At 49.4% G+C, this 27,967-nt stretch overlaps 1 protein-coding gene across 1 annotated transcript; it reads left to right on the top strand.

Moving 5' to 3' along the window:
- The first annotated feature begins 173 nt into the window (after positions 1-173).
- Positions 174-27,469, top strand: KLHDC10 (kelch domain containing 10). Its single transcript, XM_075428992.1, has 9 exons — positions 174-320; positions 15,263-15,484; positions 16,015-16,169; positions 18,436-18,584; positions 19,230-19,314; positions 20,195-20,261; positions 20,863-20,910; positions 23,061-23,200; positions 25,599-27,469. The coding sequence occupies exons 1-9, from the start codon at positions 203-205 to the stop codon at positions 25,806-25,808; spliced, it is 1,194 nt and encodes a 397-aa protein (XP_075285107.1). The 5' UTR covers positions 174-202; the 3' UTR covers positions 25,809-27,469.
- The last annotated feature ends 498 nt before the right edge of the window (positions 27,470-27,967 follow it).

The raw sequence follows: 27,967 nt of genomic DNA, 5'->3' as shown, positions 1-27,967 counted from the left end.
GGCGGCGCGCAGGCACGGCGATCGATTGCTCGGCCCTCGCAACAACAGCGTTCTCTCCACAACCTTCCCCCACCACCTGCCAACAAGCCCGCGTTTCATAGGCTCGCGCCGTAGAAGCTCGTCGCTGATTGGCCGGTGGAGGGGGCGGGGGCCGCCGCTGGCTGCCGCCCGGGCTCGCCCTGAGGAGGAGCGGACGGGGGCCATGTCGGCGGCGGATGGAGCCCGGGAGGGCGTCAGGGAGGGCTCGGGCGGCGCGGCGGGAGGTGGCGGGGGCTTCCTCAACCGCTTCGTGCAGCTGCCGTGCAGGCCGCGCTCGGCGGGTGAGTGGCGGCCGGTTCCGGGACGGGGCTGGGGGGGGGGGGGAATGACCCCGTCCCCAAGGCCCCGGGGTGTTGGGGACCGGGACATCTCCGTCTCTGCCGCCCTGAGGGGACGGATACCCCGTAGTCCCATGTGGGGGGGTCACCGCCGTCCCCGGGACATTTTGAGGGGGGGTGCTTGGGATACCTCATGGACCCGGGACGGGGGGGGACGACATGGGGTACCCCACGGTCCCGGGCAGGGGCCAGCCCTAGCTCAGTGACCCCGGGATCCTGGATGGCCCTGTGCTAACGCCTAGTGACACCCTCTCAGCCCCGATCCTAACGGATCAGGGGTTTTGGGGCGGGAGAGCCTCGCAGTCCTGGGAGGGGTGATGCTGGGATGGGGGGGTCCAGGCTGCCAGAGAGCCCTGGGATGAGACGTCAGCCCACTCCTGTGCCTTGGGAAAGACGGTTCTTCCCCCTTTCCACCTCCCTCCTAGCAGTGTTGGTGTGCGGAGGGGACACCCCGTAGTCTCTGGTTGTGTGGGGTCACCCCATCCCAGCAGCCCCAGGACATCATGGGGAGGCAGGGGTTAACCCACAATCGCAGGAGTGGGGAGGTCATCCCCATCCCAATGGTTCTGTGGTACTGGGAGGGACATGGGGCACCCCGTGGTACTGTGATGGTGGGATATTCCCAGCTGGTTTAGGGTGTTCCCCCCTCCTTATCTCCATAGCACCCTCTCCTCAAGGGCCACATGGTGCTGGGGTGCTGCCACCCAGCAACTGGGTACCCCAGGCCCAGGGCATCCTTTTCTGCCCTGGCTGCCCCTCGCCCCGCCGCTCAGATTCCTCGGTGGGGGACGTGAAGCCCCTGGCTGTCTCGGGGGTAGGAGCCTGCATTCGGCATGTCTGGAATGCCAGCAGTGGCTGGGAACGGGCTTTCAGACCGGAGTCCGTGTTTCCATCCCTGTGAAACCTGTCACGATCTGAATCTGCAGCAAGGACGCCTTCCAGCCTCGTGCAAGACCGCTGTGAATTTGCGAAGTGGCTCCACACCTTCTATTTTTGGGCAAATTCTCAAACATGTTTCCTTCCGTCTGTGATAAGGGCCTTTTCTGGTAACACAAGAGCTGATTATCTTCGTGTTCATAAATTTTAATCTTTCGCTTCAGCTAACCAGTAGCACATCCTCCTGACACGGTTGTAACAATCCTGCGTTTGAATGTGGATTATGTCCCGATGTGGAATCCTGCCCTCCGCCGCCTGGGAAGGGGCAGACGCTGCGGCCCTGGGGACAAACTACCCCCGTTCAGCTCAGCCTTGGCACTGAAGGCCAGCCTTAACAAACCCGAAGCTGGCTGTCAAGCTTGCTAAAAAACTGCCTGATGGAAAAATCCCGTTTGATTGCTGGAGTTTTCTCCCCGTTTGACACCTGTTAACGTCCTATTTATAGAGCCCCAGCAGCAGCCCTTATATAACCATTGAGATAGAGAAGGAGGAATATTTTTTCCCTCTCCTTCTGTTTCCTCCAGCCAGGTTTGTTTTCTTACCTCCCGGTTCTCTTTCAGAGTTTCCAGGAGGCGTTCCTTCATTTTCCCCCCACCATTCAATGCTCATGACTCTTTCCATAAAGCATGCTGTCTCCTTTTAATCCTGGTTTTATAGGTAATTACTGTCGTGCGAAGAGCTCGTAGCACGCTTTGGCGTTGGATGTGTTCGCGACGTCCCTCCCTGCAGAGCTCTTTTGCTCCTGCTGAGCCATGTGTGTTGCTTGAAGTAGATCTCCGCTATCTCTTAGTAAAACGCGAGAGCATGCACATTGATTGAAGCGCTGCTTTTGTCACATTCTCCTTTTCCACCTACTTGTAGGAAAGATTTTAAATTTTTGTCACCTTTTACACTCCGGAGAATTTCATTTGCACGGGGAAATGATTATGAAAGGTGAGCAGGCAGCTAGCGGGAAGTGGTGCCGGGGTTGTGCTTCCCTGTTTGCTTTCTCAAGCCGAGTATTTCTGTGGAGCGTTTCTCAATAGGGGGCATTTCTCAAGCAGCGTCTCCAAAAGAGTCTCGTTGATGGCTTAACAGCTCAAAAAAAGAAAAAAAAAAGGCAATTTCTTTGTGTTTTTGCTGCCCCATGATGGGTACAGACTCTTTAAATGTGTAAAATTGTATGTTGGATAAGGGAAAGGAGGGAGCTATTTTTAGGTGTTGGTAAGCTTTAGAAAGATCAAAAATGTCAAATATAGGTGGTGTGTGGTTTGTTCTTCTCCTCACTGGAAACCTTCCTGTCCACTTTTAAATCTTTGCAGTGTTTTCATCAGACTCTCAGGGTTAGGTGGATAGAAACGATCTGGAGACCTAAATATATCTTTGCCTCTTGCATGCTCAGCATTTATGCTCTTGTCTTGAGCTATAATTTTCCCAGTGTAGCAGTCACAGCAGAGTTTTTTTTTCATGTGGAGAGATTCAGAGTTTCTAATACGTATTTAAAAAAAACACAATAAAAACCCCAGATATCCTGAACCCCTTTGTGTCACATGGGGGAGCAAGCCTGAAGCCCAGTCTGATCCTGAGCTGCATCTGCAGGGGCATTACTAGCAGAGAGAAAGAGAGATGGGATCATCCTGCTCTACTCCGTCAGGCCACCCCTGGAGTGCTGTGTCCAATTCTGGTCTCCACAAGTCAAGAAGGGGGTGGACAGAGCAGAGAGAATCCAAAGGAGCTGGTCGAAGGGCTGGAGAACCTGACATGTGCGGAAAGGCTGAAGGAGTCAGGTCTCTTCTCCCTGGAGAATGAAAGGCTTGGGAAGGGACCTCATCACAGTTTTCTGGCTGCGAAGAGGACAGAGGGGCTCTTTCGGAGGAGCTACATGGAGAAAACGAGGGGCTATGGGTACAGGTTGCACCAGGAGAGGTTTCATCTCGATTTAAGAATGACATTTTTTACAGCGAGAGCAGTCTGTCACTGGAATGACCTCCCCAGGGATGTGTTAGTGTCCCCATTGCTGGAGAGTTCCAGGATGTGACTGGGCAAGGTGCTGAATAATCTCTCAGCTCCTTTTCCCGCAACAGGTTGGATCAGATGATCTTCCCAGATCCCTTCCAACCTGGGCTGTTCTGTGGTTCTAATTTTCCAGAATTCCTTTCTTTATTGTCCTTACACATTTAAAAAAACAGCCAAACAATCCAAAACCTACCAAACCAAACAATTTCAGTGTAAAAACACACCACAATCTGTAATATATATGTATATTTCTGGGGCAAACGTTTCCTCTTTTGCTCTGGTTTCTCGATAAGAACAGTTCACTCACAAGGAATCCTTATTTATTCTCCGCTCTGGGGTGCTGTCTTCTGTATTACAATCCCGTTCCTGTTTTACTAAGCAGAGGAAATATCGACAACCAATTGCAGGCTTGTAGAAATTTTTGAAATACGTGATTGCTACGAAGAGTTTTGAAAACAGAAGTCTCGGAAAAACCGAGATAAAGAAGCGGACCTGTTCTGGACGACGATCGCAGCCTGAAAGCTCTCACAGCTGGGATGTCAGAATGATTGTTCTCCTAGAAACACTGCGTTAGAGACTTCAGGTATTTGAGAGGCTCTTGGCCGGTTGTGTTTGGCATCCTTGGCCGGATCTTCTGGCCTCTCCCAGCTGCCCTCGGCCCTGGGCAGAGTCGTTCGGGCGTCGGGGTCCCAGGCGCAACTGCTTTCTCTCCTGGGTATTTTTCAGGCACGGGCAGCGTGCCGCGGAAGGGAGCTGTGTGATCTGGAGAGGCTGAACGCAGCTGGATGGACAAACAGGTTTTAAACCTTGTTCTCAGCGACTCATTCACATCCTGCTTATCCAAACGTTTGTAAGGGACTCTAATTACATCAGTTACAATCTTATTTTGTCTGGCCAGTATGAAAGAGATGAAGCTTTGAAGACTGGAGTCAAAGTCAATATTGACTTGTCCTGTTCTCGCTCAAGAGCTGGCAGTGCTTTGGCTTCAGCCCTTGACCTAAACGTCCTTCAGAATTCTTGCAGAAATTGTAAATGTAGAGGGAGATGTTGAAATCTGCTATTCTGGGTGTTGAAAAATGAGGTAGGAGGGAAAATCACAGAATAGTAGGGGTTGGAAGGGACCTCTGTGGGTCACCCAGCCCAACCCCCTGCCGAAGCAGGGTCACCCAGAGCAGGCTGCACAGGACCTTGTCCAGGCGGGTCTTGAAGAGAAGGAGACTCCACAACCTCCCTGGGCAGCCTGTTCCAGTGCTCCGCCACCCTCAGAGGGAAGAAGTTCTTCCTCATGTTCAGATGGAGCTTCCTCTGCTTCAGTTTGTGCCCATTGCCCCTTGTCCTGTCGCTGGGCACCACTGAAAAGAGTTTGGCCCCATCCTCCTGACACCCACCCTTGAGATATTTATAAACATTTATTAGATCCCCTCTCAGCCTTCTCTTCTTCAGGCTGAACAAGCCCAGCTCCCTCAGCCTCTCCTCATAGGAGAGATGCTCCAACCCCCATTCTGGTGCCATCTTTAGAAGGCCGTAAGGAGCAGTGAAGAGGGTGCGTACACACCCCATAGCTGTTCACTGCTGGCTCATTACTTTGAAAAGGTGGGAACCAAAAGCCACACTGTATTTGTTAGCTTTACATCCTGTAGTTATTTAGTTTGTATTTCCAAAAATACTGCTTGAAATAGAAATTATATTGCTAGCAGTAATGCTAATAATATTGCGGTGTAATCTAAGCCTTGCGCTGGGATTAGTAGGATTGAAGATCGCAGATTGATGGAAGGAGGCAGCGTGTTTGGGGCAAGTCTTACGAGCAGAAGACGCTACACCCTGGTAACAGGACAGAGTCGATGCGGTTGCGGCTCGGTGCCTGTGCCGTTCCTTTTCCTGTCAGCCCGACAGGAAGAACTTTTAAGAAACTCAAAATGAGGAAACGCTGACAATAGGCAGCAGACCTGTCTAAACTTCATGGAAGCTGAAGGAAGCAAAACTCTTGAGGCCAAAGCATCTCGTTGTAGGAGCCAGAGGTTCCCAGAGGGTATAAAAGACCCATCCAAAACTAGACTGTCCTGCTAAATGAAGAACAACCCAGGAATCGTAATGAGGACTTGGCAGTTGTCCTTTCATCCTCTGTGCCGTACGTAAGAGATCCTGGCCGGATCACTTGGTTGTACTTGGTGCTTGTGAGTGTGAACATCCTAGAACCAGCTTATTTAAAGACTTTGTAAAATAAAATTACCCTTCCCTTCCCCAAAACAGAATCACAGAATAGTAGGGGTTGGAAGGGACCTCTGTGGGTCATCTAGTCCAACCCCCCTGCCGAAGCAGGGTCACCTACAGCAGGCTGCACAGGACCTTGTCCAGGCGGGTCTTGAATATCTCCAGAGAAGGAGACTCCACAACCTCCCTGGGCAGCCTGGGCCAGTGCTCCGTCACCCTCAGAGGGAAGAAGTTCTTCCTCATGTTCAGACGGAACTTCCTGTGCCTCAGTTTGTGCCCATTGCCCAAAACCTCATGCTGAATTTTGTTGCGCTAACTTCTTGCATGCTTTACTTTGCAAATGACCTATCAGTGGATATCGTGATTAAAATAGGTTGAGGAAAAAAAAGGAGCTTATAAAAGGCGGTGCTGGGGTTGCAGCTCTGGGAGGCATTTGGAGCTGCACCTGAATATCTGTTGGTTATGCTCCAGGAATTCATAAAACCTGGTTTGTTCTGGGTGGTCTGGAGGAGAGGGAAAGAGAGACTTGATTTAAAGAACTTTAGCGTAGTCTCCAAATCCCAATCTGGGCCACGCGTAAAATCTAGAGGTTTCATGGCTGTACCTGCAATTGGTTTTCATCAGTAAATATGAAAATAGCAAATAGTCTTGTAGTTCTGGAAGGAACATCTCTCTAGGTGCGAGTCTTTAACCAGAATGAAAATTCAGAGTATTAAAACCATCCGTGCTTTGATTGCAGCTCAAGAATATGTTTTGTCATTCTAGCAATCTATTTTGGCTGCGTTTTCCTGTTGTAGCCTGGCAGAACGTGATCCTTGCTGTTATTTTGCTGCCAGCCCCAAATGTTTAAGCTGGAGGAGGTCCTCAACGTTGATCTGTTTCAGCTCACCTGATGTGCGTGGCAACCTCTAATCCATCGAATTACAGAAGAAAAACGATACGGCTTTGGTCAAGGAATGAACTGGGAACTTGCCCAGCGTTAGCTACAACGAGAGCTTGAATCCAGATGCTTTCTCCCTATGCCATGGGATGGCTGCATTCCCTTGCTCTGTCCCATGGTATAATATTGCTCAAAGAACTACAGGTAGAGCAGCATTTAATCTTTAATTTTGCAAAGGAGAATTACTTGGCGGAAGCGTGCGATCGCCTCCGTAGGTCTGCTCTTTCTCTGGCCTGCTGCCTTGAGCATGCGTTGGAGATGAAAACGCAGATGCCACGCTGTGTTGTGAACGCTGATAGCCGGTGCTTGGGTAAGTTTTGGTAAATTTGGGGTAGATTTTGGTAAAATAACATCGTTATTGGTGACCTGGCATTGTGTTGTGCGGTGAGGTTGAGGTGAGGCTCTAAATGGGTAGCTTAAAGTAGGGTGTATACTGTTGGTTGTAAACATTTGGACGGCCATCGTGAGCTTATGGTTGAACTGCCGTCATCTTAACGAACGGTGGTCTGTGTGTTTGAAGCAAATTTCATTTAGTGGTAGGAATCTGTAAGCTTCTGTGTGCCCCTATTTCCAAATTTTTGAAGTCTCTGAATCTTTAAAGAACTTGATGTGTTGGTAAAAAATATGTAGAATATTTTTTTTCAAATGCAACTTGGCTGGAAAAAAACCAAAATGATTACTTGTCCTCAAGATTTAGAAATATTGGTAACTTTTATTGGAGAAACTTCTTTTCTGAAGGTTAGAAGCCAGCAGTTTGTTCTGACCTTGAATCCCACCTGCATGTGGAAACCCTGAACTCGAGACCAGTTGTCCTTTGTAACTCCGGTCTCCTGCGTGAGATGATGTTGAGTGTGGACATCTTCTGGGCAGCTGATACCGCATGAATACATTTCACCATTCTCCCGAGTGCCCAGGAAGGTTTGTTTTACAGGGGGAAAAAAACCCTGCACTGAGCAACTACCTCCCTGCAGCGCCGAACTCTGAGCTTCCAGATGCCAGAGCATCCCCTGGCTCCATCCGCTGCCGGCAGGACCTCCATCCTGCTCTTTTCCTTTGCTTTTTGGCTGCTTTAACATGAACTGGGCAGAAGGAAAAGGAAAAAAAACATGAGGATTTGCTGCTTCTGTTGAGAAAGCCACGTGCTATAAGGAAAATACAGATTCTTGGGGTCAGACGTGACCTGAAGATTAGAGTGAAACCTTTCACATTGGCCTTTAATGACTGGTTTTGGCTTTGGGGATCGTTTCCTGTGTATTCTGAATGGAATAGACAGTTCTCCCCAATTTCTGTTGCCTTTATCTTATGTGCTTTCCTTTTTGTGAACAGCAATGTCTTTAAATGGCCAAATGAGCAAGCAATAGAATGGTTGCGTGAAACAAGCAAGCAGCACATGGAAAAACAAATCATAAAAAATAATAAATGTTTTGACTCCCTGACTTGGGATGGGGCAAGCAGCGTGTCGAGACATTGTAGTTGTGCTTCAGTTTCAGACAGGCCTAGTGATCCTCTAAGGCTGAAGGAAGAAAGAAGGCAAAACTTTAAAATCAACACCCCAGGCTAGGAGTCTGCTCGCCTGACTGCGCGAGATTTTTTCGCACCCTGAGCAGGCAGCGTCCCGTGGCAGAGTTTGGAAATGGGGCGTCCTGAAGCGGGAACGTCGTCACAGTTGCAGCCCCAAGGCAGTGACCCACGGGGAAGGGGTGTGTGTTTGCAAGAGGAGTGTGTTTATTTAGTCCTGCTCCTGGCTTTTCTGCTAGCAACAGCCAAATCTCTTTCTGGTAGCTGTGGAGGCAAAAGAGCTTGACCTGGTTCCATGTCCAGAGTTGCCTTGTAAGCGTGAGGTTAGGAGTTTCACTTCCCTCATCTTTACTCTCAAAGGATCTAGGATTCATTTTTTTTCTGTTGCAGGTTGCTTTGGCTACAGCTCAGCCTCATACCTGGCCCTGGCGAGGGATGTTATGGGGGTCATTCTTCTTTTCCTTACTCCTTACGGGTTTCTGAGCGGGTGGTGGGACAGCCCAGGCCCTTGGCCTCTTCCTTCCGAGGCTGGCTGGGAAAGGGAGGCAGTGGTTGTGGGTTTGCCACCTCGGGAGAACAGCGCTGCGTCGGTTTGCTGGGAACTGATGCCGAGACATGGTTGTGATTAGGGAAAACCCCCTTAAAAAGAAAAACTAAATTCTGCAGAACCTGGTGGCATAGGCAGACCTCACTCTCTGCCAAGAGCTTCTCATTGATTAATAGATTTATTTGTTTGGTTTGTTTTCTGGCAGCATGGTCATGATAAGAAAGAGGACAGTTTTAGGCAGGCTCTCAAAACAGCTTTGTATTCAACTCTTTCATTGTTGGTTTTTATTTTTAAGAAATGAATTCAGCTAATTAGACCTTTTTTCCCCTCTTGTGTGGAAAAAAAAAGGCCAGCTGGCTAGCTGACAAACTCAAATAGCAGGTACTCCACTCTTGTTTAACCTACCCAGTGAGATGATGCCAACATTTTTTTTTCCTGCAGTCACGAAAGGGAGCATAATCAAATGGAAAAAAACCGCCTTTGTTCTTCGAAACTTGTCTTTGTGCTGCTCGGTCTGAAGCGCCTTACGTTTGCACTGTGTGTGATTCAGTGCACCCACTTGGTACTTCGCAGTTTAAATTTTCTTCCTCTTTATCACAGAGCTCTTGAAGAGCGGTAGATAAATCCAGTAGACTTGAGCGTGGCTGTTGACACGTGCTGTGGTTCTGGGCATGCTGGTGGCATTTAATCTGCTTTGTAACTTCAAGTAATCTGCTGATGCCAAGGGATTTTTGTGGTGTTTTTTTTTTCTCTGGGCCTTCCGTAGATTTCTGTAGCTGTCAAGGCACCAGAGTTGGAATTTAATAAGCTTTGATGCTTGTGTTAGTCAGAATAGGAACAACATTTATGGCTTAGCAGGTGCAATTCAGCTTTGCCCTCCCTATAAGAGGGACATTTTGCACCGCGGTCTTCTTGGATACCATTCAGGACCATGACGCTTTCTCCTCTAAAACGAAGGGTTTCTTTACATTTTCGTAATGAACATCTCTGTCCTCTTCTCCTTCTCGCCCCAGGTCCATTCTATATTCAAAGTTGTGGAGAGATAGGAAACGAATGTCTTGTGCATCAGTCAGTGTGCTGCGTCACATCAGGAAACTGAGGAATAGATATTCGTGCCGCCTTTTTGCTTACTCTCCTGCTGTTCTAATAATACCTCTGGCAGGAGAGGTATTCAGCTGGGCATCCACACCAATAAAGTCAATCTGGGCCATCTGAGCAGCTCCCTCTGAGTCACTTGAAAAGGGTGAATTTAACAGGGTGTTAACAGGTCAGTGCGTAGCCAGCAAGCAAGTTTCTATCAGATAGCTTAGTCCTAAATTAGGAGTTTCCTTAATTATGTCACGATGTTTCAATTTAATTCTGTTTGTGGAGCTTCTTATTCTCTGAAAGTTTTATAGCTCCCGTTGCTGCCTGCAGGACTAAGGAAAAGGAGTCTCCCTGTGAATGCACCTTCCCATCCTTCCTTCCTGCTTTGCTTTGGAGTCTTAAACTGGGAAAGCAAGTGCTTTCCAAATGATATCCGTCCACTTCAGAGCCGTTTTGATAACCAGCTTCATGATCTCTTTCCCACAGATCTGTCTTGACCTGGTACATGGTGCTGCTGCTTCCCATGTCCGGCATCAAAGAATTCACAGCAGGGCCCGGTGACTTGCAGCTTTTCACGGTGATGGTGCTTTGCTGGGCTTCGCTTAGTGTCAGACGCTTCTTTAATCTGTGGCAGGCTCAGCTCTTGGGGAGATGGGCTCTGCCAACTGGAGGAGGAAGTTAGCAAACCCTTGGGTGTTTCCATCTTCCTCCACCATCCAGAGTTTGCGCTTGTGTAATATGCTCGTTGCGCACCACCAATGCTGGAGCAAAAACAGATCCAAAACTTGCATGAAGAATTTTAGTAGGAGACGTGAATCATCTGATAAAATGTAATTAAATGGAAATGCAGCTCTTTATTGGAGGTGCAAGTCATAGAGCTTGTCTGCTGAAGAAACTAATCCGAATTAACTCTTAAATAGGTTCAGCTTTTACAGGTCCCTTCTTTAAAAAGGCATAACTGGAGGACTCTCTTTTCTAGGACTTTTTTTCTGAATTGAAGTGAGGTCATTTCAATTCTGAATAGAAGAGTTTGGTGACAGTTTAACTCAGTTGAACATTGTTTAGTTCGTTAATACATTTGCCAGTGTGCTTGCGTAGGTGACTGGGAAGATGTGCTGGGTAGTTTTTTTCCTGTTTTATGAGTAGATATGTCACCTGCTTTGGGCTTCTGCCAGCAGGAGGGTCTGGTCCGCTGAGATGAAGGGGTTAGTGAAGAGCAAAGCTTAAAAACATCAGGCTGGAAGTGTGAAGCCCTGGGAGAGAAGTCGGTCCTTACATGTGGAGCATGGTGTTGAGCAAGCACAGCTGGGTTCTGCTGGAGTAGAGCACAAAATCTGCTACTCTAGAGCAGAGCGAAATGAAATTGCTTGTGTTTGTAGCTAAAGGGGTTGGCCCTGAGCTTTTGGAAACCTTGCTCTGGTTGGCATTCCCAGCTCTCCTTTCCCTGGGAGTCAGCGCCGTGTAGCAGGCACAGCGGGAGGAAGCGTTTTGGCCGCTCTCCTCCGTGGTTTGGTGCTCAACTGAACGCTGAGGATGGTGGATTTCCCTTCAGCAGCTGAGCTGTGAATGCATGACCAGGGGACAGGCATCCTTTCTGCTGCTACCTCTGCCATGAGGATCCCTAGCTTCTGACCAAGGGCAGTTACTGAGTGAGAGTTTAACTGAAAAATTTGTTCCTGTAGTGTAGAGCCCTTTGAGTGAGAGTAGTGGGAATGGGCAGGGAACTGGTGGCAGATGTGGTTTGCAGCAGGAGCAGCTGCATGGGAAGGGTGGTCCTTTTGGACCATCTCAGTTGGGTACTTGCAAGTATCTGTTTGAAGCCAGCTCTGGCTTCTGATGCCCTTTCTGTGTCTTGAGAATATCTTGAAAAAAAATAATCTTTTAAAGATAGGAGATGGGTTTCTAGGTAAATGGCAAGAGGTGAAAGCACCTGGGCTGCGTGTAGGCTTAATGTACCCGTCCTGCTATCTCGAGGACCTGCATGCGTCGAACATTGATCCCTTTCTGTTGAAGCTTAACTGTTCTGGGGTTTTATGGCAAAGTCAGGTGTCTTCCCTTTCTAATTTTGAGAGGTGAATGGCAGAGACAGCCGCCTTGATTTTGCTTTTTAATTTATTTTCTTTGAATTATGCTTCTTACTGTTTAGTCTGTTGGCTTTGTATAAAACTCGGCCTTATTCTCCTCTCTTCTCTCTGGAAATTTCTCATGGCAAGTGTTACAACTAGAGGGAAATAGGATCTATAGTTAATGTAATATTTCAACTCCTAATTCCCTAACACCTTTTAAATTCAATGGGTGATTGAATTAAATCCTCACTTCCCTGCAAAGTGTGTGCTCAACGCTCCCGGTCTTCCCTGGAATTAAGCTCCCATTTCAGTTCTTTCAGGTCTTCTTTTTGGAGACCTTCAGGACCAACACAGAAGAAGAAACCAGCAGGATGAGCTCCCTTTGGCCGAGCGCAGACACGCGAGGCCTTTGCTGGGATATGCAGAGAGGCACAGGCACTTCTCAAGCATGGTTTTTTTAGCAGATATTCAAGATCAGATGAATCGTCCTCTCCGATTAGAAGAGTCTGAATGATTCCTTTCATTGTAAATACCTTTGTTGTCAATGTGTTCACTTCAAAATTAATCCATCTCTTTGGGTATTTTCAGAGTTTAAAATAAAAAGCCCAAAGGGACGGATGCTTCTCCTTCCCTTTGTGAATCACCTCTAAAGCACGTAATATTTGTGTAACAGTTTAGTCCAGCACTGAGGCCAGTAGCTTCCTGGCTGCCGCTGCTAGTATTTGTAATATCCACCCCGCGCCGCTCCAGGTACCCAGTGGCACTGCGCTGTCTCAGTAGCTGGGCCAAAGACTGCAGATTTTTCCATTAATTCCTTAACTTTCCTGCCCTCTTTTTCAGCCAGTGCTTATTAGTTTTCTAAGTGGGGATTGCTGCAAGATGCGATTATTACTGGAAACAACCCAAATCTGTCAAAACATAGCCACGAGGAGTTTGTCCGAACCCTGTAGAGCAGCTTAATTTTGGACAAGAGTTGGAGCTTAAAGCAGCAGCAAACAGGGGACGTGATTAAGCAAAGCTGCTTGTGCTGAGTTAAAATTCATTATTCGGTCTGGACAAATAATTTGTTTCACCTTTCCTGTGGGAAAGATGCTTGATGCCTCGTTTGTTATTGCTCCGCATGTCTGATTCACTGCTGATAATTGGAACAGGCTCTAAGAAGAAAACATGATGGGTTCTCATTAGATCACAGAATCATAGAGTGGGTTGGGTTGGGTTGGGTTGGGTTGGGTTGGGTTGGGTTGGGTTGGGTTGGAAGGGACCTCATAGGTCATCCAGTTCCAACCCCCCTGCCCTGGGCAGGGACCCCTTCCACCAGCCCAGGTTGCTCAGAGCCCCGTCCAGCCTGGCCTTGAACACTGCCAGGGAGGCGGCAGCCACAGCTTCTCCAGGAAACCTGGGCCAGGGCCTCACCACCCTCACAGGGAAGAATTTCTTCTTTCAAGCCATTGACTGCAACTCTTTGAGTGCAACCATCCAGGCAGTTCCTTACCCACTGAGTGGTCCATCCATCAGATCCATATCTCTCCAAGGTAGAGACAAGGATGTCGTGCAGGACAGTGTCAAATGCTTTGCACAAGTCCAGGTGCTTCTCTGGGTCCTGTTCCATCCCAAAAGTCCGTAAAAGAGCTGTGAGAGCAGGTGGGTGGTGAAGGTCGCTGGTTTGTTTGGGTGAAGGGTCTTTGGGGATCTTCTTTTGATGTTTTTTTTGGTTCGCTCTTTAGTGTCAGCTGAACAGAAGTGGGCCTATCTTGAGGTGCAACAAGCAGAGGATGTGCTTGGGAGAGTGATGCTTATGCATTGAATTTGTGCATTTTAGGGGACTTATTATTTATCTTCCTTCTCAAGATGAAGCTTAGAGTTTCTCTTCCCTATACACTGTTGTAATGCATAGGAAAAATGATTTTTGGAGCCTTCCTGGTTTAAGTGAGCTTGAGATGTTCTGCCTGTGTCTCACAACCAGCTCTTTTGTTCAAGGCCCTGATTGTTTTCTGTTCCTTTCATCTTTCTCATTTGTTTTGCGGTTGTTTGGTGTGCATCAAATTCGAGCAAGCTCAGAATTACTTTTTGATCACTTGTCATTTTTTGATGACACAAAACTGGGAGGAGTGGTGGATACACTGGCAGGCTGTGCTGCCATTCAGGGAGACCTGGACAGGCTGGAGAGTTGGGCAGAGAGGAACCTGATGAGGTTCAACAAGGGCAAGGGCAGGGTCCTGCCCCTGGGGAGGAACAACCCCATGCACCAGTACAGGCTGGGGCGGACCTACTGGAGAGCAGCTCTGTGGAGAGGGACCTGGGTGTCCTGGTGGACGACAGGTTGACCATGAGCCAGCAGTGTGCCCTGGTTGCCAATGGGATCCTGGGGAGATATTCAAGATATTCTCAAGACACGAGGAGTGTGGCCAGCAGGTCAAGGGAGATTCTCCACCCCCTCTGCCCTGGTGAGGCCCCATCTCTGGAGTGCTGTGTCCAGTTCTGGGCTCCCCAGTTCAAGAAAGATGAGGTGAGGGAACTGCAGCATCTCTCCTATGAGGAGAGGCTGAGGGAGCTGGACTTGTTCAGCCTGGAGAAGAGAAGGCTGCGAGGGGACCTTCGAAATGCCTCTAAATATCTGCAGGGCGGGGGTCAGGAGGACGGGGCCAGACTCTTTCCAGTGGTGCCCAGCGACAGGACAAGGGGCAATGCGCACAAACTGAAGCAGAGGAAGTTCTGTCTGAACACGAGGAAGAACTTCTTCCCTCTGAGGGTGACGGAGCACTGGAGCAGATTTTCCTGGACTGAATCGTTCGTTTTATCTACTCCAGTTGAGACCTGAGCTTGAATTGCTCTCCCCATTTTTTATTTCCATTGGTTTTTAGGGAAGAGGGTGGGTAGGCAGAGGGCTTCAGTATGGGAGAGGCTGCGTCCGGCACTTGTCAGGCTCAACCTGTAGGTTCTCAGATGGTTTCCCTGCTGCACTCCCTCACAGTGCAAATGCCTTTATCTGTGAGCAGACTTTGACTTGCTGTATCAGACCTGCGTTGCTTGATGTTCAGGAAGCCCAGGGTTGTCCAAGGTGAAAGAGCCTCCTTGAGATACAAGGTTTAAGGAGCAGAAGAGAAGAAACTGAGAGAAGGTTTGTGTAGGAGGGAGAGCAAATCGTTACTTTCCTTCTTTGTTCTCCCCCGGGTAGCTTTAAATATAAACTTTTTGGAACTGTTTCCTAAGTGGAATCTGCCGTACAGAATGACAGAAGGGGGAATTTGTGAGATAGCTTGGAAACAGCTTGGACGGAAGGATTGTCACGTGGAAGAGTTGTCATGTGTCGACCTGCAGACAGGTCTCCTTAGGCAGGTGTGGTCCAGGGACTGAAGCGGACACGAACAAGATGGTGACACGCAGAGGCTCTCCCCATTCCTGCTTGGAGACGTGGATCTGTCATTACAGAGCCATTTCCTCCTGGCTGCAGGGATCTTTCTCTACAGCCAAACACCAATCGCTCTCGTTGGAGGACCACCATTGGAGAGTCCTGCCCCTCGGGTGCAAGCTCGGCTCCTCTGCTGGCATTTCACTGAAGCTATTTTACCTTCTCTTTTTGCTGTAGGCCATAGATCTCCACCAGCAAGAAGCGGCCATCGTTGCGTGGCAGATAATGCCAACCTATATGTGTTTGGGGGCTACAATCCCGACTATGATGAGTCGGGTGGGCCAGAGAATGAAGACTACCCGCTCTTCAGGGAACTCTGGCGATACAACTTTGCTACAGACACCTGGCATCAGATGGGCACCGAAGGCTACATGCCCAGGGAACTAGCCTCCATGTCACGTACGTACCGAAATTCAATTCCTATGAGCCTGCTCCTGGAGCTATTTTAGTCGGTGTCCCTAGTGGAATGCAAAACCAGGCAAGAACTGGGAAATCTGGATCCTGTTTCCAACTCTTTGGCAAGCGGGACTTGAGTTTGGGTTGGTTTTGTGATTTTTTGTTCCCCTCTCGCTCGGGTTGAGGCAGAGGGAAAGAAAAATTTCGAGTGTGAGAGGTGATTTAACTTGATAGCTGCAAGGCACCTGCACTTTCAGCAGCTAGGTGCTCAGTGCAATCAGGTGTCTCAAAGCATCCAAAAATAGATCTGTTTTGTTCACTAGTCATTTTTAAAAGCAGGCCTTTGGTTACCATGGTTTTAGCTTGCATTCTTTCTCTTCTAGAGCATTTCAAAGCTGTAAATGCGTTGTGTGAATTGTAGGGTATTTGAACAATATTGAACACTCGCTGCCTGCTGTCCCCGGAGCAGAGAGTCGTTCTGGTTGACTGCGTCTCACAGCAACAAGTATCTCTGCTCTGTCTCTCTCTCCTAGTTGTACTGCATGGCAACAACCTGCTCGTGTTCGGGGGCACCGGGATCCCCTTTGGGGACTGCAATGGCAACGACGTCCACGTCTGCAACGTCAAGTACAAAAGATGGGCTCTGCTCAGCTGCCGAGGGAAGAAACCCAATCGAATCTATGGCCAGGTACGAAGCACAGCCCTTGTCGAGGCACTCTGAGTGTGCCTGCGTACGCTGCGCTGTGTGTCGCAGAAAAGGGGCGAGAGCTCGGGGATCCTCTTCCCTGCTCGTAACCGGCGTTGTTCTCTGTGTACATAAATGTAAGGAAAGGCAGGTATTGTTCACAAAGAAATAGAGCAGTCTTGGCTCTTTGGGATTTCAGAGGAAAGGAATAGTTTTCTTGTGCTTAGAAAAGCCAAACTTTGTTTACTAAATGCCAGATGCAGTTGAATGAAAAAGTAAGTCTGGTTTAAGGAGTGGTTGGTAGTTTCTGAGTTTGCTCTGTGGCCTCCTCAAAGCCTTTAAAACCCCAGACTATACATGAAAACGGTGTTTAGTAGGTCATGTTTGTATTAGGATAACAACTTTTATAACTGTCTATAGTGTCCTGGATGAGCACAATGCACAAAAAACTAGATTCACTCTCAGAGGAGGATTTCAACACAGTCTCCCATGATATCCTCCTAGGGAAGCTGAGGAAGTGTGGGCTGGATGAGTGGTCGGTGAAGTGGATAGAGAACTGGCTGAATGGCAGAACTCAGAGGGTTGTCATCAGCGGCGCTGAGTCTAGTTGGAGGCTGGTGACAAGTGGTGTCCCTCAGGGGTCAGTACTGGGCCCAGTCTTGTTTAACTTCTTCATCAACGACCTGGATGAAGAGTTAGAATGTACCCTCAGCAAGTTTGCTGACGACACCAAACTGGGAGGTGTGGTAGATACACCAGAAGGCTGTGCTGCCATTCAGCGTGACCTGGATAGGCTGGAAAGCTGGGCAGAGAGGAACCTGATGAGGTTCAACAAGGGCAAGTGCAGGGTCCTGCACCTGGGGAGGAACAACCTCATGCACCAGTACAGGCTTGGGGTGGACCTGCTGGAGAGCAGCTCTGCGGAGAGGGACCTGGGTGTGCTGGTGGACGACAGGTTAACCATGAGCCAGCAGTGTGCCCTGGCTGCCAAGAAAGCCAATGGGATCCTGGGGTGCATCAAGAAGAGTGTGGCCAGTAGGACGAGGGAGGTTCTCCTTCCCCTCTACACTGCCCTGGTGAGGCCTCATCTGGAGTACTGTGTCCAGTTCTGGGCTCCCCAGTTCAAGAAAGATGAAGTGCTACTGGAGAGAGTCCAGCGGAGGGCTACAAGGATGGTGAGGGGACTGGAGCATCTCCCCTACGAGGAGAGGTTGAGGGAAATGGGCTTGTTCAGCCTGGAGAAGAGAAGGCTGTGAGGGGACCTTATAAATGCCTACAAATATCTGAAGGGTGGGTGTCAGGAGAATGGGGCCAAGCTCTTTTCAGTGGTGCCCAGTGACAGGACAAGGGGCAATGGGCACAAACTGAAGCAGAGGAAGCTCCAGCTGAACATGAGGAAGAACTTCTTCCCTCTGAGGGTGACGGAGCCCTGGCCCAGGCTGCCCAGGGAGGTTGTGGAGTCTCCTTCTCTGGAGATATTCAAGACCCGCCTGGACAAGATCCTGTGCAGCCTACTGTAGGTGACCCTGCTTCGGCAGGGGGGTTGGACTAGATGACCCACAGAGGTTCCTTCCAACCCCTACTATTCTGTGATTCTGTGATTGCCAGCTTTTGCTGTGCTTTGCAGTCAAGCTGCCAACGTACTTGTGGTGCAGACATTGATAACCCGACTGATTTCTCATTTGGATGTGCGCCAGACACTTAGGGGGGAGGAAAGTAGTCTTCCCCTTCCCCAGTTCAGCTCGAGCTGGCCTTTGGCAAACAGGCAGCTGGGAGCAGAAGGCGCTGACGTCTCTGCACCACCTTCGCAGTTTCAGCAGGCTGATAGCCCGTGCGCTTTGGAATTGTACAGGCTGTCTCCGTTGTTCAGTCTGCTGGCTATCTGAGAGCTAGTTTGTAAGATTCTCTGTAACACTATCTGTATAAGGTCAGTGTGGAAGAGATTCAGGGTTAACTGTGCTTTGGTTTTAGCTCCTGGGAGGCCCTGATGCACAGATCTGTCTTGTCTGATGCCTGAAACTCAACAACTCCACTTCTAGGTCCTCATTTTGTGACCATGGAGTTACTTTCCATTCCTACTAACACCCCCTCCCCATCTTTTGTGTATTGTCCTTGCTTGCCCTTCATGTTCCTCCTGAACACGTTATTTCCTAAGTTGTAGGTAGAGCTTTGCAAGCAGTGTCTTGCTTTGGGAGGGTGGGAATTCTCTCTTTTTCAGAGACTGATGTCACGCGTCCTTTCTAGCTGATTTCTCTCTGTTACCTTCCAGGCCATGGCCATCATCAATGGTTGTCTCTACGTGTTTGGAGGAACAACTGGTTACATTTACAGTACCGACCTACACAAACTAGACCTCAACACTAGAGAGTGGGTCCAGCTGAAACCAAACAATATGTCCTGTGACATGCCAGAGGAGAGGTGAGAAGCTGGGCAGTCTCAGAGAGCTTTTGCACTGGGGAGCCAACACGTTTAGTGGGACTGAGAAGCCGAAAGAGCACAGACTGGGCACGCTTACAGTGGTGTTTTTTGGCTGTGAATCTTGCACGATGGGTACTTCAGCAATCTGGCAGGCAGGGGGATGTAGGGATGGGGTGTGAAGCCTCCTCCAAGACTGATCTCTACTGTGTAGTGCCAACAGAGCCGGGGATCCCGGGGAGCTGAGGAGTGCTGAGGAGGGAAAGAGCCTCTGGTTGATCCCTGTGTTCTAATCTGCAGCAAGGCATGGAAGAAGGAGGGCTGGGAGATCAATCAGTGACCACCTTAGTGAGAGAACAGGATGGAGTATTGAGGGCCATCGTGGTGCTCCATAAATCTTTGTACTTGATTTCCATGGTGCTTTGCTGTCAGAAAATGCCTTTCAGGCTTCTGGGGTGCTGCTCAGATTGCTTATGAAAGCTTCTACACCTTCTGAAAGCTCCCAACCTGAGGGGCTGATACAGCATAGCCAGGCTTGGGGTGTCTGCCTAAACCACTCAAATTTGGTAGTATTTTCCAGAAAGCTTTTGTTGTAGCTCACTTGCACTAATTTCTTGTGCTGCTAAATATCCTTCTTTGCACCTTCAGGTACAGACATGAAATCGCACATGATGGTCAACGGATTTATATCTTGGGAGGTGGAACTTCCTGGACAGCTTATTCCTTAGACAAGGTGAGGCAATCGGAAACCTCCAGTGCTTGCTGGATAGGAGATTGTCTGCAGTGAAGCGTAACCAGCACAGTCTCTTCATCTGGCTTTGCCTGGAGAGCTTGGTAAAAAAATAGATAACTAGGAACAGATTATTCTCCTATTTCTGTAGAGACTGGTGTTGCCACAGGCATGTCCTGTTGACTTAACAAATGCTGCATCTGTGGTACCCAGTGACCATACTCATCTGCAAAACAGCTTCATTTCTGTGGATCTGTTATCAAAGATTCTCATTTAAAAACACTTAGGACATATTTCTAAATGTTGTATTTGTGGCAAAACAAGAAGGTGCCGAAGGAAGGAATTCCTTGACGTTAAACCACGACAGTCGTATGCTTTAATTCCCTTTCTTGTGGTAAACTTTTATCTCCAACACACTGTGGGGAGGGAAGGGTGAATTCATCTTGAATGCTGACATGATAAATGAGGAGACTTTAAAATAGTGCTCTACTTCCAAAAAAGTTGAAACTGCAGCAGTTAACATGCCTTTTTATCTCTCTGTTCTCTGCATTTCTTTTCTTATTACATGCAGTATGAGTTAGATATTTCTAAGTACTTCTGAGAACTGGAGGTGTGGGTTTTAATTGGTCCAGTTTTTTTGAAAGCAATATTCTTTTTCTTCAGTTGTGGGGCTCCAGGAGCAAAGCCTGAGATAAAAGCTTTAGTAAGCTGGTACGCTTTGAAGGTGATTTTATACCTGCTTAGTCACTGGCTGCCATTAGCTATTTTTGTTTTTACACTTAATGAAAAAGAGATGTTATTTATAGTGGCTCTCTGGGTCAGAGTCTGCAGCTGCGTCATCTGAGAGCCAGGAGGAACTAATGGCTTCTCTTTGTCCCTTCAGATCCATGCGTACAACCTTGAAACCAACACCTGGGAGGAAATTGCCACAAAACCTCATGAAAAAGTTGGTGAGTCTGGAATTTCCCGTGTCTGGTTTTCCCTGTGATCCAGAGAGTGCCTCAAAGATGCAGTTTTCTTCTGGCAGGCTGAAAGCCTTTCTCGTAACCTTGTACAGTATGGGACTTAGTGCTGGCTTCGAGGTCCTGCTTCTTTAGAGCTTTAGCAGTGAGGACTAGCAGTCTGGCTTCTCTCCCTCCCTGGGTGAGAAAGATGATAGTGGCTGGCTCTCCTCCCAGAAGAAGATACTCATCATCTCTGCTCCCTCTGAGGAACCATGTGCTGGGCTGGTTAGCAGCGGGGTTTTCCCTGGAACCTCGTAGGCCTTTGGCTGCTGTTTTTCACCAAGCCAGTGTTGAGAGCTGGAGTCTGTGGGGAATGGGATTCCAGCACTTTTCGTCCTTTGCTGGAGAGCAAGTAGGAGTCAAACCTGAAGCAGCTGGTTGCTAAATTAGAGATGTTATAGCTGTGACTTTAGGAAATCAGAAGCCCCTTATAAATGAAATAAATGACTCCTATCCATGATTATATGTTGACATAAAATCACCACTTGCCCAAGACTTTAAAGCAGCTATAGTTGATGCTTTTTTTTTTTTTTTTAATTCTCCTCAGGCTTCCCAGCAGCCAGAAGATGCCACAGCTGTGTTCAGATAAAAAATGGTAAGATCTGCCTCTTGAAAATCGGTGTATCTTACACGACCTAGCAGTGACAAGCCCATCTTTCTAGCCTGAGAGATGCTGGCCTCCAACACATGTTTGAGAGAACAGCAGGACACGTGTCTTTTCTGGAAGAGGATTTCTTTCTTGTTAACAGGCTTTAAGCTGCCCAGTTGGCACTGTTCTTCATAGGAGGGATCTTGCTGCTGTAGGCAAATCTACTTCTGCGCTGCACAGTACTGTCGCTCTCTGGAATTCTGCAGTATTTTGTGCAACACGTAAATCTCAAGTGGCCACTTCAGGGTAAAACACCACATATTTTAGCCACGATCTCCATAGTACTTTGCAACTTGCTGGTTGCAAGCTCACGAACAGGTATAAGTGATGCTCCCGCTACAGCTCGGTGACTAACCTGTTAGCTTTACACTCCACTGCAAAAGGCAAAGTGGGGCCAAGTGCTGGAAAACGAGTTCTTTGGAGACGAGATTGTTCAGGGATTTCTTTGATAGTGGGTCCTTTTCGTGGTGTTGTAAATCCAAGGTGCTCATATGGAGGGGATTATGAGGCAGCAGCAGAGTTAGCACCTGAGTCTTTCCATTCTCTAGTAAAGCGAGGGCCATTTTATATGTTAGGAGCTGCACGGAGCTTAGTAGAGCGTTTTGTTCTTCACTTTGATCCTCCAAATGTTGCTGTAAATCACTTGTGCGGCGCTGTTTGAGGCACAGCTTAGAGAGGGCTCTGCATGTGCAGTCCATGTTCAATTAGCCACAATTTTGAGCGGTAGAGTGTTCTTTCAACTAGATTTGGGCCTCGCCTGTAGCCTCCTTGTGCTCCAAGAATGCATTACCCCGAACTTGGTAAAAGCCAGATTGCTCATAATGGACTGAAGAAGCAGTTACAATATTGATCCTTCTTTTCAAAACTCTTCAGATCCATTACTGAAAGCTGTAAGTTAAAGGGTGGAGTGATATGCCAGATTACATTTCTTAAGAGTGCTAATTGTGCCAATAAAAGTAAGACAGGAGCTGGGGGATGCTTCCAGTTGTCTTCATCAGCAGTATTTTGCTGCAGTGCAAGCCTCTGAGTTTAGAACTTGGGCAAAGCCGGGAGCAAGGACCTGCCTCTGGCAGGCAGCTGGACTAGGAGCTGGGGCTGGGGCTGCTCCCTGTGGATTTAAAACCTCTAGAATCTGATCAAACCCAGGTGCCTAAGAACTCAGGCTAGCTAGGGCTTAATACAGCTTCTAAAAGTGGGAATGCACTCTTGCTTCTCAATGGTTTTAGCCCTGAATCTGCCATGGTAGGGTTGGGGTCATGGGCAGAAGGGGAAGTGGACATAAGCCAACAATGTGCGCTGGCAGCCCAGAAGGCCGACCGTGCCCTGGGCTGCATCCCCAGCAGTGTGGGCACAGGGCGAGGAAGGGGATTCTGCCCCTCTGCCCCGCTCTGCTGAGACCCCCCCGGGAGTCCTGCGTCCAGCTCTGGAGCCCTCAGCACAGGGCAGAGCTGGAGCTGTGGGAGTGGGGCCAGAGGAGGCCCCAGCAATGATGCGAGGGCTGGAACCCCTCTGCTGGGAGGAAAGGCTGGGAGAGCTGGGGCTGTTCAGCCTGGAGAAGAGAAGGCTGCGGGGAGACCTGAGAGCAGCTGCCAGTGCCTGGAGGGGCTGCGAGAGAGCTGGAGAGGGGCTGGGACAAGGGCCTGGGTGATGGCTTCAAACTGAAAGAAGGGAGATTTAGATTAGATATAAGGAAGAAATTTTTTATGCTGAGGGTGGTGGAGGCCCTGGCCCAGGTTGCCCAGAGAAGCTGTGGCTGCCCCCTCCCTGGCAATGTTCAAGGCCAGGCTGGATGGAGCTCTGAGCACCCTGGGCTGGTGGAAGGGGTCCCTGCTGATGGCAGGGGGTTGGAGCAAGATGATCTTTAAGTGCCCCGTCCAACCCAAACTGTTCTGTAATTCTGTAAGTGGCCTCTGTGATTATGCACAGTGTGCTGGGACTGATTTGCGAGGTACTGAGAGCTTGTGTTGAGGTGAAATAATTGTTGATCCTGAAACTGTTTTGGAAAGGTGATCGTTGACTTCAGTCACCGAGTGTCCTGCAGCTGCTGGATGAAGGATGGCAGGGCCTGTAAGCACTGTGGGTTTCCTTTCTTACAGATGTGTTCGTTTGCGGAGGCTATAACGGAGAAGTGATTCTGGGAGACGTCTGGAAGCTGAATCTGCAAACTTTCCAGTGGGTCAGGCTCCCAGCTGCCATGCCGGAACCAGTGTATTTTCACTGTGCTGCTGTCACACCAGTAAGTGACTCATTTCTTCATTACACAGGCGAAGTTCAAGCCGTTCGTCCTAGCACTCTGACGTTTGCGTGGGCTGCAAATAGAGCTGAACCGATGTTACCAAGGAGGTGACCTCCACTGGATGCAGCGTCTTTAGGGAGGCTGAGGGCTGGTCACTGCGTTGACTGCTTTGACTTCTGCTGCTGTTTAAAGAGCGGTAGCACACAGTATGTTTTGCTTTCTAAAAGCAGCGGTGCGGAGTTTTAGCTTTTAAACTGCATCCGCTCCAAGGACTCACTCCATGTGTGAACAGCAGTTCCTGTTTGAAAAGGAAAAAAAGCAGAAAGATGACAAGTTGACCATGAGCCAGCAGTGTGCCCTGGCTGCCAAGAAAGCCAATGGGATCCTGGGGCGTATTAGGAGGAGTGTGGCCAGTAGGTTGAGGGAGGTTCTCCTTCCCCTCTACACTGCCCTAGTGAGGCCCCATCTGCAGTGCTGTGTCCAGTTCTGGGCTCCCCAGTTCAAGAAAGATGAGGAGCTACTGGAGAGAGTCCAGCGCAGGACTACGAATATGAGGAGGGGCCTGGAGCATCTCTCCTATGAGGAGAGGCTGAGGGAGCTGGGCTTGGTTAGCCTGGAGAAGAGAAGGCTGCGAGGGGACCTAATAAATATTTATAAATATCTCAGGGGTGGTTGTCAGGAGGATGGGGCCAGGCTCTTTCCAGTGGTGCCCAGCGACAGGACAAGGGGCAATGGGCACAAACTGAAGCAGAGGAAGCTCCAGCTGAACCCGAGGAAGAACTTCTTCACTCTGAGGGTGACGGAGCCCTGGAACAGGCTGCCCAGGGAGGTTGTGGATTCTCCTTCTCTGGAGATATTCCAGCCCCGGCTGGACGCGGTGCTGTGCAGCCTGCTGTGGGTGACCCTGCTTTGGCAGGGGGGTTGGACTGAGTGACCCACAGAGGTCCCTTCCAACCCCTACCATTCTGTGATTCTGTGATACTGCAGACAGCCTGGGTTGAAAGATTAGCAGGTGAGCAGCCCTCTTTCGAAACTGCTGCTCATGGGAAGCCTGGTATTGCCAGAGCTTTTTTGTGTAACTAGAAGCTGAGAGACCTGTGGTTGATAAGCAGCAGGCAGCAGGAAATGCGTTTAGCTGTGACTTCAGCCTCCGGCAGCTACTTGTCGCCTTAGGGCAGCGTGCGAGGGCAGAGAGTGAGGTTCTTTGGTTGTAAGAGCGGGTGTCACCTAGTTTGGGGATTGTTATAAATGCAGCTTTTGCTGGGAAACTGTAGGCCTGATAAAGGTGTTTCCCAGGAAGCTCGGTGGCTGCAGGTGGGTGTCTGGTGGCTCCCCAGTTCAAGAAAGATGAAGAGCTACTGGAGAGAGTCCAGCGGAGGGCTACAAGGATGGTGAGGGGACTGGAACATCTCCCCTATGAGGAGAGGTTGAGGGAACTGGGCTTGTTCAGCCTGAAGAAGAGAAGGCTGCGAGGGGACCTTATAAATGCCTACAAATATCTGAAGGGTGGGTGTCAGGAGAATGGGGCCAAGCTCTTTTCAGTGGTGCCCAGTGACAGGACAAGGGGCAATGGGCACAAACTGAGGCACAGGAAGTTCCGTCTGAACATGAGGAAGAACTTCTTCCCTCTGAAGGTGACGGAGCCCTGGAACAGGCTGCCCAGGGAGGTTGTGGAGTCTCCTTCTCTGGAGATATTCAAGACCCGCCTGGACAAGGTCCTGTGCAGCCTGCTGTAGATGACCCTGCTTCGGCAGGGGGGTTGGACTAGATGACCCACAGAGGTCCCTTCCAACCCCTACTATTCTGTGATTCTGTGATTCTGTGGACAGCAGGAATGCCTCTTCTTTTCCTGTGTACTAAAGAAATGCCAGCGCTCAAAATAGGCCAGCGTCTGAGCTTTTCCTGTCTCTCCGTGTTCCTGTGGTTCCTGGAGCAGGGTTGTGCTGAGCCAGCAGAGGGAACGCAGCGTGTCTTTGTACGGTGTGGTTCTAGTTTAAAAAAAAATATGTTCTTTTTAGCTGAAACCTACCTATGGTTTTATAGTGATTTGTTAACACTTTGTCCCACTCCTGAAATTGATTTCTTGGGGTAGAGTTCACCTGAAATACAGAGCAAAGCGCTCTAAGTGAGTGGGTATGTGCTTTAGGATGAGAGACGTGTCCTTCAGCAGCGTGATCTCCTCCTCTTGGCTATGAGGGGAGCCTGGGGTGGCTGGCTCAGGCAGCAATATTTCTCTTACCGACACGTAAAGGTGTGTGAGATGATGAATCCTCACTCTCTGAGTCTCCAGCTGAGAATCCAGAGTCAAATCCTGGTTTTCCTGGCTCCTCAGCACCTTCCGGTGTGCCAGTTCGATCTGTGCCCCGTGTAACTCCCCTCTCTCCCTTCTCCCACCTAGGCTGGCTGCATGTACGTTCACGGAGGGGTGGTCAACATCCATGAAAACAAACGGACTGGCTCTCTGTTTAAAATGTGGCTGGTGGTACCCAGCCTGCTGGAACTGTCGTGGGAGAAGCTCCTGGAATATTTCCCTCATCTGGCAACTCTCTCCAGATCTCAGCTTTTGCACCTTGGACTGACGCAGGGACTCGTTGAGCGACTAAAATGAGAACATCTCATGCTTCTGTCCAAGACACACTACGTTCAAGAAGGCCCCTCCCACCCCCTATTTATGGATACCGTGGATGATTTTGCCAAGAACATGGAGGAAACCCGCTCAACGCCTTACTCAGCAAATACATCGATGCCTTTCTAGAAATTTTTACTTTTAACTTGTTGAAAATCCACTTTTTATTTATGGATCTCGAAATTACACCATTAATCAAAAATACTCTCTGGGACTAATCCTTCACATCCAGCCATCGAACTGTCATCAGCACATGCTTGCAACTTAATTGGGGAGGGTGGGGAGCTCAGTGAATGTCTGAGCCCGTGCTTCCACGTGGCGCATTCAACTTAGTATTTTCGCGAGATGTATCTCACGGAGGACGTTCAGCGCAGAACAGCAGCCCACCCGTTCTTTTGCTTTGGATGACACTCATCCCGCTAACGCCCAGCTGAGCTCCCCCTCTAGAAAACCGAGAACTCCTGCTGCTTGAAGGCTTTGCATGAGTTTCGTGGGCACGTTCCCATCTCTTTGAGCTTCGGAAGACGGCTGGAACGTCGCATGGGGCAGCGAGCGAAGCTTTGCCTGTGCAGCTTTTCTGGTGCAGTGTTGCAGTGATTTGAAACACCCCGTGTCTGTGTCCCTCACCTTTTCATATTGAAAGGTTTGCTTGGAAGACTGGTTAAAAGTTGCTACTTAATGGACTACTGTGTAGTTTACTCGGGGTGGTGAGGGGAGGGAAAAGGTTTTGCTGAATCTTTTTTTAACCCTGTCTGCTCGCATCGCGCTCTGAACGAGCTAACTGCAAAAACTCACCCCCGTAGATTTCGGAGCTGTCTTTTAACCTGCAGCGCTTTCTACCTGGTGCTTGGGTGCCAGCCACCCGTGCCAGCTCAGTCCTGGCTATCAGCATCTGACTCCAGCGTGTACCTGTAAGCTTTGTTGTTTTCCTTCCTCCCACACATCACATGTTGGCCTTTTTCTAGTTTGCTTCGTGTTCCTCTGGGGGTGGGGGGTGTTACTGCTGCGTGTGGTTTTAAGCTGGTTTTACGTGTGGCTTTCTGGGTCCTTGGAAGCTCACGGATTGCTCGTCCCGGGAAACGCAGCATCAAAAAAAGGGGAGAGGGAACATCCCTCCCTCTTGCTGTGAGCAGAGAGGAGAGGATGTCTGGCTCGTGTCTTGCTGTGCTCCACACGCTGTGGAGTTAGCTCTAGAGACCGTGTGTGAGCGGCCGCTGAACTCCGAGCAGCTCCAGTCAGCCGGCACCAGGTTTGTGCAAAATCCTTTTCGTTTGAAGACCATTTTTAAGTGCCTTTTCTTTTTTTAAATCGGCTTTTCCTACTACCTTCCCCTTCCATCATCAAAGGCAAAGGTTAGCCCCTGGGGTTTTCGTTTCTTTTTAAGAGATTGCATTTATGTTTCAATAAACCGTAGCGTTGTCTTCATGTTGTTAATCTGAGCAGCACTGGCTGATGGAGTCACTGCTGCCGCGCTTACAGAGCACCCACCCCTGATGTTCCATTGAGGTGTTGCCACTTGCCCCAATGTTAAGCTTCTCCTGTTCTTGGGGATAGATTTTTTCCCCCCCTTCTGTAGCCTCCGTTGCTTTTTTTTTTTATCGTTCTCCCTCCAGGGCCCAGAAAAATAAAGGTTGGGCATCACAGCTGAAGCGTTCTCTGGTGCTTTGGACCACAGAAAGCGGTGGCAGCTGCTTGTAGCTCTGTTGTATCTGTCCCCTGTGTTGTACCCATGCAGGACGTGCAGCTCACAAGGCAAAGCTGGGAACTCAGCCGCACCGTGTGGCTTTGGCAGCCCCTCACAGAATCACAGAACGTTTGGGGTTGGAAGGGACCTCTGTGGGTCATCTAGTCCAAACCCCCTGCCGAAGCAGGGTCACCTACAGCAGGCTGCACAGCACCGCGTCCAGCCGGGGTTGGAATATCTCCAGAGAAGAAGACTCCACAGCCCCTCTGGGCAGCCTGGGCCAGGGCTCCGTCACCCTCAGAGGGAAGAAGTTCTTCCTCATGTTCAGACGGAAACATGCTCAGACCCTCCAGGTCTTGGTGTTTGGGTTGGCTTCTAGCTCGGAGCCCGCGGGACAGAACGCCTTTGCTCCTGGAGAGTGTTACCATCCTGTTTCAACCCCTTCTGAGCCTCCCTG

This window comes from Opisthocomus hoazin, chromosome 8, assembly GCF_030867145.1.
Source record: "Opisthocomus hoazin isolate bOpiHoa1 chromosome 8, bOpiHoa1.hap1, whole genome shotgun sequence".
NCBI classification, from domain to species: Eukaryota; Metazoa; Chordata; class Aves; order Opisthocomiformes; family Opisthocomidae; genus Opisthocomus; species Opisthocomus hoazin.
This window is presented reverse-complemented; position numbering and strand designations above follow the sequence as displayed.